This window comes from Ailuropoda melanoleuca, chromosome 6 (genome assembly GCF_002007445.2).
Source record: "Ailuropoda melanoleuca isolate Jingjing chromosome 6, ASM200744v2, whole genome shotgun sequence".
NCBI classification, from domain to species: Eukaryota; Metazoa; Chordata; class Mammalia; order Carnivora; family Ursidae; genus Ailuropoda; species Ailuropoda melanoleuca.
This window is the reverse complement of record NC_048223.1, coordinates 75843098-75855276: the sequence shown is the minus strand read 5'-3', so window position 1 is coordinate 75855276 and position 12179 is coordinate 75843098. Positions and strand designations below refer to the sequence as shown.

Below are 12179 nucleotides of genomic sequence, written 5' to 3'. Positions count from 1 at the left end.
GAGTCACATGCTCCAGCATTTGAGCCAGCCAGCAACCCCTGCACCTGCCCCCGAAATAATATTATTTTTAAAAGGTGAATTTATTCTCCTGTATAGCCTATGTTAAATATATCAAGTCCTTTAGGGGTCTCTGGGATGAAATATGAGTTTATTAGTTTACATTTGTACCCTACCCTGTTACATTAGTTTTCTGTTGCTGCATTGTAAGTTACCTCAATCTTGGTAGCTTAAAACAATACCCATTTATCATCTCACAGTACTTAGTAGCTCTGTAGATCAGAAGACTTGCTGGGCTCAGTTGGGTTCCCTGCTTAGGGTCTCACAGACTGAGATCAAGGTGTTGGCCAAAATGGTATTTTATCTGGAGACCCTGGGGAAGAGTCTGCTTTAAGTTCATTCAGATTATTGGAAGAATTCAGTTCCTTGTGGCTGTAGGTCTGAAGTCCCCATTTCCTTGACATGTACCCCCTCTAGCTTCTATTAAATTCCTTTTGTGCTTCAAATCTCTGACTTCTGCCATCATGTGTATAGATCAGGCTCATTTGGGATAATCTCCCTATCTTAAGGTCAAATGTGCCATGTAACGTGGTATGGTTATAGCAGTGATGTCTCATTATGAGGGTCATTGAAGGTTATTTTTAGAATTCTGACTACCACAGATATTTAAAGATTTTATTTGTTTATTTTAGAGAGAGAGCACGGAGGGTGGGGGTAGCTAGAGGGGGGAGAGAGAACCCCAAGCACACTCCATGTTGAGCATGGAGCTCAACACAGGGCTTGATCCCACAACCTGAGATCACAACCTGAGCCAGAACCAAGAGTTGGATGCTTAACTGACTGTGCCACCAAGGTGCCCCTTAATTTTCATTTTTTTTTTAAAGATTTTTATTTATTTATTTGACAGATAGAGACAGCCAGTGAGAGAGGGAACACAAGCAGGGGGAGTGGGAGAGGAAGAAGCAGGCTCATAGCGGAGGAGCCTGATGTGGGGCTCGATCCCAAAACGCCGGGATCACGCCCTGAGCCGAAGGCAGACACTTAACCGCTGTGCCACCCAGGCGCCCCAATTTTCATTTTTTTAAAAAGATTTCTTTATTAGAGAGCAAGTGTATGTGCGCATGTCTAGGGGGGAGGGGCAGAGGGAGAGGGAGAGGGAGAATCTCAAGCAAACTCCCTGCTGAAGGTAGATCTCGACCCAGAGCTCCATCTCACAACCCCCGAGATTATGACCTGAGCCCATATCAGGAGTCAGATGCTTAGGGGCACGTGGGTGGCTCAGTCAGTTAAGCGTCTGCCTTTGGCTTAGGTCATGATCCCAGGGCCTTGGGATCAAGCCCTGCATTGGGCTCCCTGCTCAGTGGGGAGTCTGATTCTCTCTCTCCCTCTGCCCCTCCCCTAGCTCATGCTCTCTCTCTTTCACGGGCGTTCTCTGTCTCTCAAATAAGTAAATAAAATCTTAAAAAAAAAAAAAAGTTGGACACTTAACTGACTGAGCCATCCAGGTGCCCCCCCTTAATTTTCATTTTTATTCTTATTGATTTTTTAAAGATTTTATTTATTTGAGAGAGAGCATGAGTGGGGCGAGGGGCAGAGGGAGAAGTAGACTCCCTGCTGAGCAGGGAGCCTGATGACCCAGGCTCGATCCCAGGACTCTGGGATCATGACCTCAGCCAAAGGCAGACACTTAACTGACTAAGCCACCCAGGCGCTCCTAATTTTCATTTTTAAACGTTGTTGTGAAGGTCACATTTTTGATACAGCAGATGACCTTTCTACTCCCAGGTGAGGTCCTGTCTTTCCCTCACCCTTCCTTGAACTTTTCTTTCATTCCTTTAAAATAGTTGGCCTCTTTTCTCGCTTTATTTGGTTGTCCTTGACCTCACCCTTGACTCTCCAAGGAGACTGAATTTACCTTTTAGAAGAGCGTTTTCTGAAGTCACCTTCCTTTGTGCTGATCAGTTTATAAGAAACGTTATTTCACTCCAGACATTATCACTATCATCCCTGTGCTTCGGCTCTCTAAGCCTGAGTATTTAATGTAGGATTTAGCTGCTCACAGACATCGGCAAGGTATTTTTCATCTGTGTGATCTGCAGATAAACTGCACCTTACTTTTTCACTCTTTCCTCTCTTACATTAAGATTCACAGATGTCTCACTGCTTGTGAGTTCAAGAAATATATTAAAACCGTGTATATCTCTCAGTCATTCTGTAGCTGGTAATGTTGTTATAATTCTATTTTATCTCACAGCAGGGTCCAGTAGAATGCACATCAGTAATGAAAAACAGTAAGTCTAAAACTGTGTTTGGTGGAGCATTCTGAGTGTTTAGAGTAACAGGGGATTTTTCAGGCTGCCTGGAGAACCTGAATAGATTATAGCTCCAGAAACTATATAATTCTGCTCACATTGTAGTGTGAAGGCTGACCCTGGGCAGAAATGACTAATGGATCTGGGTCTTCCCCCCCAATTGGGATGATTTTTCCATTTAGTATTATTCACTAAAGAAGAAAATTTATATGTAAAACCTTTGCTGGATGATTTAGGATTCTTCATATATAAGAGGAGTTGTGGGATTTGTAATTATCTCCTGAACTAATTTAGGATGGAGATGGAAGTGTTGTCTTTGGTTGTAAGAAAAGTTGTAAATTCCTGAGTCCTGCTGTTGGTTAGAAAAGTAAGAAATGTTTACAAGATTCATATATTGCACCATTTGGATGGAGGCCGTTGTTATGAACAAATGTTTATGTTTTATTCATTCATTCACTATTTATTCAATGTTTGCCATTTGCCAGGCTATGTATTATGTACTAACAATGGACTCTACTCTTAGGGATGTCATACTCTAGGGGGGAAGTAGTGTTCTTACAGATACAGTTACAGCACTGTGATAGGTGCCATTAGAGGGGACTGCAGTGGGTACCCACAGAAGAGGTTCCCCAGTGCCTGGAAAAGGCTTCAATAAGGGAGGTGACACTTGAGCAGAGTCTTAATGGAAGAACAAAAGCTTGTGCCAGGTTGGCAAGTGGGGGATGAACATTCTACATGGGGGAAATGACACTTGCAAGGTATGGCAGTGTTCTAGTCTGTTGTGTTCGGGGTAGAGTGAGGAGGTGAAGATTGGAATCTAGAAACTGGGTAGCGTAGGGAAGAGAGTGGCAAGGTGAATGGTGTCCAGGTGGTAAAAGGTCTTGTATGGGTTAAGGATTTTGGGTGTATCTTATAGTCAAGAACTAGTAAAGAATTTAAGCAGGGACTTGTGTGGTTAACTTAGCATTGTGGAAAAATAATTCTGAAGACAGCATGGAGAATGGATTGAGAGTCAAGGAGTGGGGTACCAGAGGCAGATACCAGTTAGAGACTACTGATAGAATCTGTTGAAAATAAAGACTAGATCTATGGTGTATTCAGGAGGGCATATACTCCAGAAATATTTCAGAGGTCTTCTCTAAGGTGGGGATAATCATAGTACTCATCTTTACTGTTGATATGAAGAGTAAGTGAGTTAATAAGGTGTTTAAGTTACGGGCGGAGCATGGCACATAGCTAGTACTGTATACGTGTTCGCTGTTTCTGTAGTAACACCATAGATTACAGTATGAGAGATGAGGGAAAGCATGGCATCCAGAAGAAGCTAAGGGTCTGGCTTGAGGCAGTGTACTGCTAACCCATTACTAAAGTTTGAGTGATCACTGTCTATCTTTGGGAATGCATGTAGGTTGGTAAATGGATTAGTGCTTACAATGAACTACAGAGGAATACTTAAGCTTTTAGAAAAGAAGGTTTAACTCTTCCTTGTTCTCATCAAAGATAAGAGGGATGCATCCTTTAGTGAAGGGGAGATGCTCTTTGCTCCTTTTTCTTGGGTAAGGATATTTAGACAGTGCATTCTTTTTTTTCTGGTCAGTGTAAAATCTGATGTTGGAATATTTGTCTTTTGTTTTTAAGAACTTCTACTTTGCTGTAATTATGTCTGTATAGAATTTGTAAGTATCCAAACTCTGTTTTCTGAAACTTTTTCAACTTAAGATATTTTATTAATAACGTATAGAGACTCGGAGTCAGCTTTTGCGAACATTCTTAAGGAATAATAGAAATGACTCAGCAGAGCCTAATTTAGCTCTTGATGGAGCTTTATAAAGGCGAGCAAAGATGGTATTTGCTCAGAGTGTACACGGTCAGGTAAGAAGCAGGAAGCAGGGGAAGCCTGTATTTATTCCACACTGCCGTGTACCAGAGGTGTCACATGTGTCTCTTTTAATCCTCAGAACAACTCCGAGAGGGAAATGTTGTCCTTTTTATAGATAATGAAATGGAAGTTTCTGAACAATTGAGTAACTCACTTCGGGTCAGCCTGCTGATAGGTGGCAGAATTAGGATTTGAACGTAGGCCTGTCTGGTTGCAAAGCCAAATGCTCTTTTCACCAGTCTGCCTTGTTTTTTGCTTTCCTATGTGAATGAAATTTATGTCACTTGTCCAGAAGTGATTTCATGGGATTTGGCCATAAAAAAGGAAAAAATATAATAAGCATAGGGAAGGCTCCCAAGTTTATTTCCTCTCTTTCTTTGCGTGGAAGATCAGGAAGTGAATTGGTGGATCCCTCACAAATGCCTACTTCGTACTTAATTATAGGTTTTGTGGGAGCATGTAAAAAATTTATAAGACTTTTGACTTAGAGGTAAACTAGGCCATCTCCCTTATGTCATAGAGGAGGAAACTAAGGTCCAGAGAAGCGAAATGGCTTGCTTAATTATAGCTGGTTTGTAACAGAGTTGGAATTAGAACCCTAGACTCTGTATTCCAGGTTTAAAGGCCTTTTATAGCTAAATCACAAACCTTTGTTATGCCTGGAGCTCCTAGAAGATGATAATTGTGAATATAATTGGAGGAAGTTTGGGTTTGGTTTTATTTTGTCTCTGGCTCTCAGCATGTCCTGTTGAGTCAGAGTGCTCCTGGGTGGTACAGGGCTGGGTTAGAGTCATAGGTGTTCTTAACTCTCATGTAATGGCACAGGGCTTCCCTTCTGCTCGCCAACAGCTCTGGCAGATGCACCTGCCGTATATCCCATCTGTATGGGGACATGATGGAGTTCTACCTGGGGCTTTAAGGAAGCAGAGAGAATGAATGAATTCTCCATGGTGGGCTAATCCATACTTCCCTCTCCTGGCCTTTTCCCCAAGCTTGACATTTTTAGATTTTGCTGTTCCTTGTTAATTGTTCACGCTGATAGATAGCATCGCCAGCAGTTCTGCCCCAGTGGAGCCCAAGTGCTGGATTAAAAGTGCAATCAATGGAGGGCCTGGGAGGCTGTGGTGATTGCTAGTGGTAGATCATGGAGCTGCCATTTGAATGACAGGGCTAAGGTTTTGCACCTGGGACTGCTGAGTTAGGATGCAACTTGGAACTCTGAACTGTGGCTTAGGCCTGCACACGAGCTTTCTGTGGAGGTGGCTTGTGCATCATTTTCTCCTTGAATGAGACCTTGCTTAACAAATAAAGAGACACCTTAGAGATGACTTAGCTGTAAAGAAACACTTTCTTTTTTTCATCTAGACAGAACTGTCCTAGGGAATTCTGTTACTTCACCCTTTGCTGCTTCTTGCTGGGTGGAAAGTCACCACCATTAGAATTTTCAGGCGCCAGCCTGGTTGTCCAACCTAATGGAGTAAAATAGTTCTAGCTCTGAGTAATGGTGAACTTGGAGCAGGGCCCAGTGTAATTAAAACCCGTGGAGTAAAGAATTTGCTGTTGGTCTTTATTTATTTCAGTCAAGAGGTTTGTGGGTAGGAATATGATATATTTCGAGCAAAGAAAAATAGTGGCTCTAGAGATTTATGCCATTGCCTTGAAGATTGTTTGGTTCCACAGTAAATTTAGATAATTCAGTAAGAGAAAAGGCTTTCTTTATAGATGGCATTGCTAAAATTCAGGGTGTTTCTCCATTTATTAAAAGACTGTCTAGTAGGATTACATACGAATTATATGACTTCCAATACAGTTAAAGACTGAAGGCTTATGACTCAAGGTTCTCCAAAAGAATTCAGATGGTGTGGCCTTTAGGTATCCCATCTGTTCTTTTTCCTGCTCTTTTGTGTTCTCTATGTTTTGTTTCCCAGTATTCAGTGTTTTCTTGGCAAGTGGACTCAGGTTGACTGAAGTGATAGGCTCTCAAAGAATAAGGTAAGGAAGGAAAAGTTCTAGAGCTTCCTTTGACTAGGTAGTAAGATAATAAATTTCTATTGTTTTAAACCACTAAATCTGTGGTAATTTGTTACAGCAATAGGATACTAATAATTTTAAACTCACAGAAAAGTTGTAAGACTAAGGATAGTACACTTTCCTCATACTCACCTATTGTTAGTATTTTACTCTATTTTATCATTTTCCCTCTCTTTTTTTCTTTCTTTCTGAACCACTTTAGTGTGTGTTGTGTGTGTCATGGCCTTTTACTCCAGTGAGCAGTTCAGTTTCCCCATGTCCTTATTGTCTGTCTTTTTGATTATAGTCATTCTGATGGGGCATAAAGCAGTATCTCATTTTGGTTTTGATGTGCACTTCCTTGATGACTAATGATATTGAGCATCTTTTCACATGTTTCTTAGTCATTAGTATACCTTCTTTAGTGAAATCTCTATTCAGGTTCTTTGCTCATTTTTAAGTGGCTTTATCTTTTTATTATTGAATTTTAAGAATTTTTATATATCTATATTTATTAGATGATTTGTAAATATTTTTCTCCCAGGTATTTTTTCTCATGCTTTGTCTTTTCATTTTCTTAATGGAGTTTTTTGAAATACAGGTTTTTAGTTTTGATCAAGTTCAGTTCATCCTTTTTTCTTTTTTTCTTTTTATAGATCATGCTTTTATGGTGTCACATCAAGGAAAGGCAAATATCACTCTTCAGAGAATTAGGAGATTTGCTTTATTCTCCATCTGGTGATCAGGTCCATTTATTGCGTGAGCTTTGTTGAAATGTGTAAGGACTTGCCTCTGGGTGATCACATTTGTTCCATCCTCCTCTAGGTGGCTGTTACTAGTGAGGCAATATAATATTGATCAAAAGTGTAGGCTTTGTGGTCTGACTGCTTGGGTTTGAATTTTGGCTTCATCCCTTACTTCATCCCACTTTTTGGGAAAGTGACTTTATTTCTCTGTGCCTCGGTTCTCTCATCTGTAAAATGGGGATAATACATCTTTACTCATAGGTTGTTTGTCTATGTAAAGTACATGGGAAATGCCTGGAACAGAATAAGGGCTAAAAAAATATTATCTGTTATTACTAGGGGAACAATTCTCAACTGTAGTTTGGTTTGGAGTTGTGCATATTGGAGTCATTTGAGGGACTTTTTAACACTTTGCATGCCTTTCTAAAGTGACAGGTTCTGCCACGGGTTAGAGCAGCTGGGGTGATAAACATTGCACTTAGCCTTCCTTGACACATTTAAAGCTGATTGTTCCTTAAAATCACTTTCATTAAATGAGGCAATTTGGGTTGATGTGTAGAATCACAAAACTCTTCATCAGATACAAAAATAGCTCAAGCTCCATTAACACTTAGAAAATGAATAATCTATTAACTCCCGTTGCCGAGGCAAAAATTAGGCAGTCTTAGGCAAGCCAAGAACAGAATGTAAGCTATCTGTGTTTGATAGATACATTTGTCTGCCTTTGGGGTGGTTTATTAGTCCAAGAATAGGATAAAGGGACCAGAGCTTGCAATTCAGAGATAGAATTCCTGCTTTGCTCTTGTTGGAGGAGAAGATTCTCAATTCTTTTTCTTGTCTTCATTTGCGGGATGAAACTTGAGACCTACTTACCTTCGAAAGGGATTCATGATCTGACATGGGACTAGTATCAGGATATTTAAAGAATTTGTATAACTCAACAATAAAAAGATAGAAAATGGGCAAATAATTTGCATAGACATTTCTCCAGAGGATGTGTCCAACGAGGACTTGAGAAGATATTCAACATCAAAAGTCAACAGGGACATGCAAATCAAAGTACAATGAAATACCATTTCATACTAGGATGGCTGTAATAAAATTTTAAAGGGAAAGTAGTAAGTGTTGACAAAGGTGGAGAGAAATAAGAACCCTTGTACAGTGCTGCTAAGAATGTAAAATAATTCAGCTGTTGTGGAAAACAGTTTGGTGGTTCCTCAAAAAATTAAGCATTAGAATTACTATATAATTCAGCAGTTCCATTCTTTTTTTTTTTTTTTTTTTTAAAGATTTTATTTATTTATTTGACAGAGATAGAGACAGCCAGCGAGAGAGGGAACACAAGCAGGGGGAGTGGGAGAGGAAGAAGCAGGCTCATAGCAGAGGAGCCTGATGTGGGGCTCGATCCCATAACGCCGGGATCACGCCCTGAGCTGAAGGCAGACGCTTAACCAATGTGCCACCCAGGCGCCCCCAGCAGTTCCATTCTTAGGTATATACCCAAAAGAACTGAAAACATGACAACACAGAAACTTGTACATGAATGTTTATAGCAGCATTATTCATAATAGCCATAAGATGGAATCAACCCAAATGGCCATTAAGGGGGTGAATGATTAAACAAGTTATGTTACATACATATAATGGAATATATTCAGCCATAAAAAGGAATGAAGTACCAATAAATGGTACAATTTGGATGAACTTTGAATACATGCTAAGTGAAAAAAGCCAGACACAACAGTCATATATTGTATGATTCCTTATATATGCTATATCCAGAATAGGCAAATCCAAAGAGACAAAAAGCAAATTAGAGGTTACCAGGGGATGAGTGATAGGGAATGGGAAGTGATTATTTAATGATTATGGAGTGTTTTTATGGGATGAAAAAGTTTTAGAACTAAGGAGGGCTGATGGTTGTGCAATATTGTGAATACAATAAGTATCACTAAATTGTACACTTTATTTTTTTTAAATTTTTTTTAAAGATTTTATTTTATTTATTTATTTTTTTTAAAGATTTTATTTATTCATTTGACAGAGATAGAGACAGCCAGAGAGAGAAGGAACACAAGCAGGGGGAGTGGGAGAGGAAGAAGCAGGCTCATAGCTGAAGAGCCTGCTGTGGGGCTCGATCCCATAACGCCGGGATCACGCCCTGAGCCGAAGGCAGACGCTTAACCGCTGTGCCACCCAAGCACCCCAATTGTACACTTTAAAATGATTAATTGTATCAAGTGAATTTCACTTCAGTTTTTTTAAAAAGGGAGATTTATGAGTATATTTACTACTTTTGCTACCCAGAGGCAAATGTTTTATTTTTTTATTTTTATTTTTTAAAGATTTTATTTATTTGACAGAGAGAGAGACAGCCTGCGAGAGAGGGAACACAAGCAGGGGGAGTGGGAGAGGAAGAAGCAGGCTCCCAGCGGAGGAGCCTGATGTGGGGCTGGATCCCACAACGCGGGGATCACACCCTGAGCCGAGGGCAGATGCTTAAGGACTGAGCCACCCAGGCAGCCCCAGAGGCAAATGTTTTAAAGTGTGTGGAATGATGAATGACAAAAAAAGGATGACTATATTTGATGTGGTAACTCCAGTGTCTGGATATCTCTCCAAATTCATTTTTCACTCATCTCTCTGCTTGGGAGAATTTATTCTTAACACGTAATATTTTACCTGAAAATAATACAATGTCTGCTAAGATAGAAACAGTGTTTCTTATAGAGACTATATGGTTCTTTAGGGAATCCTATAAGAGGTCCAGTTGCTCTGGGCCTAACGAAGTTGATAAAGGAGCAAAAGGTATTCGTAGAGCCTACATTTAGATGGCATTCTTTTTCTCTTGGGCATGCCATTCTATCAGGCTACCAGTTCTTTAAAAAAAAAATTTTTTTTTTACTGAGGTGAATTTCACGTAACACAAAAGCGTTTTAAAGGGAGTGATTCAGTGGAATTTTGTGCATTTACAGAGTTGTGCAACTACCAGCTCTGTATTATTCTGAAACATTTTCGTCATCCCAAAAGCATATCCTTGCCAGCATTTGTTATTTTCTGCTTTTTTGGTTATAGCCAGCCTAGTGGATATGAAATGGTACCTTATTGTGGTTTTGATTTGCATTCTCTAATGACTAATGAAGTTGAACATCTTCATGTGCTTGTTGGCCATTTTTATTTATTCTTTGGAAAAATATCTACTCAAGTTCATTTTCTTTCTTTTTTTTTTAGGGTCGGGGAGGGGCAGAGGGAAAGAGAGAATCTTAAGCAGGCTTCGTGCCCAGGGTGAAGCCCAAGGTGGGGCTCAATCTCGTGACCCTGAGATCATGACCTGAGCCGAAATCAAGAGTCGGATACTTAACCAACTGAGGCACCCAGGCACCCCTCAAGTTCATTTTCTATTTTAAAAATTGTTTTTTTTTTTCTTTCTCATTGTGGAGTTGTGTTCTTTATATATTAGGGATATACACCCTTATCAGATATATGATTTGCAAACATTTCTGTCATTCTCTAGGTTGTGTTTTCACTATCTTAATAGTGTCATTTGATACACAAAAGTTTTTAATATACGTGAAGTCTTATTTATCTATTTTTGTCTTCTGTTGCCCATACTATTGAATTCATACCTAAGAATCCATTGCCAAGTCCAAGGTCATATAGATTTTCCCCTAAGAAAACTCTTTCTTCTAAGAGTTTTATGGTTTTAGCTCTTATATTTATTTTTATTTTTATTTTATTTTATTTTTTTTAAAGATTTTATTTATTTATTCGACAGAGATAGAGACAGCCAGCGAGAGAGGGAACACGAGCAGGGGGAGTGGGAGAGGAAGAAGCAGGCTCATAGCAGGAGAGCCTGATGTGGGGCTCGATCCCATAACGCCGGGATCACGCCCTGAGCCGAAGGCAGACGCTTAACCGCTGTGCCACCCAGGCGCCCCTAGCTCTTATATTTAGGTCATTGATCCATTTTGATGTAATTTTTGTATATGGTATAAGGTATGGATCCAACTTCATTCTTTTGCAAGTGGTTATTCAGTTGTCCCAGTACCATTTGTTGAGGAGACTCTTCTTTCTCTGTTAAATTGTCTTGGTACCTGGTTGAAAATCAACTGGTCATGGATGTGTCGGCTTATCTCTGGACTCTAAATTCTATTCCTGCCATTTACTTTAATGTGGGCTGAGTTTCTTGTTTTTCTCCCTTTGACAACAGGATCATGGGGTTGATAGCACCATTTTCCAGAATCCCAAAAAGCTTCACCTAACCATTGGGATGTTGGTGCTTTTGAGTGAGCAAGAAATCCAGCAGACATGTGAGATGCTACAGCAGTGTAAAGAGGAATTCATTGAGTGAGTAATCCACAGGAATGGGGAAGGGTGGTCACCTCGTACTGGCTCCTCTTTGGTATCACAGACTTGTTTTTGCACTTAGGCAAACTTGTTTTTGTCAAGTGGCGACAACGTTTGTTGACTCACCCAGTTGTAACACTTAATATTGGACCATTGTCTGAAAGGCTTAAAATGGATTTAAAGCATATATTTACAAATTTTTATGGAAAGACTCTACCTTAAATTATATTATTCAGTAGGCAAATTTTGTTCTTAACAGGACATCCCATTATTTTCTCCAAAAGGAAATTGTTTTCATTACCTTTTGAACAGTATAGGATATGGTACTAGTTTTTTGTGCTGCTGAACACATTACTGCAAGCTTGGTGGTTTAGAACAGTGAAAATTTATAATCTTATAATTCCGTGGGGTAGTCTGATATGGGTTTCACTGGGCTAAAATCAAAGTGTCATCAGGGTTGTGTTCCTTTCTGGGGACTCAAAGGAAGAGTTCATTTCCTTGCTTTTAAAGCCCATCTTCTAGAGGCCACACCCAGGGGCGCCTGGGTGGCTCAGTCGTAGGGCGTCTGCCTTCAGCTCAGGGCTTGATCTGGGCATTCTGGGATTGAGCCCTGCATCAGGCTCCTCTGCTGGGAGCCTGCGCTTCTTCCTCTCCTGCTCCCCCTGCTCGTGGTCTCTTTCTCGCTGGCTGTCTCTTTCTCTGTCAAATAAATAAATAAAATCTTAAAAAAAAAAAAAAAAGAGGCCACACCCACATTCTTTGGCTAGTCACCCCCTTCCTCCACCTTCAGCAATAGCAGCTTTCCTTCTCTCTGACCCTTCTGTTATTGCATCTCTCTCTCTGGCCTTAAGAGGGGCAGGTTCACTGCTTTTAAGGACTTGTGATTTG

General features: G+C 40.1%; 1 protein-coding gene across 4 annotated transcripts in view; it reads left to right on the top strand.

The window, feature by feature from the left end:
• The window catches only part of ASCC1 (activating signal cointegrator 1 complex subunit 1), a 94468-nt gene that overhangs the window by 28189 nt on the left and 54100 nt on the right, over positions 1 to 12179 (top strand). For all 4 annotated transcript variants that reach the window (XM_011236029.3, XM_034662661.1, XM_034662660.1 and 1 more), the window contains exon 6: positions 11155 to 11291. In XM_011236029.3, coding sequence (XP_011234331.1) covers positions 11155 to 11291 — 137 coding nt within the window. The remainder of the gene's footprint in view (positions 1 to 11154; positions 11292 to 12179) is intronic.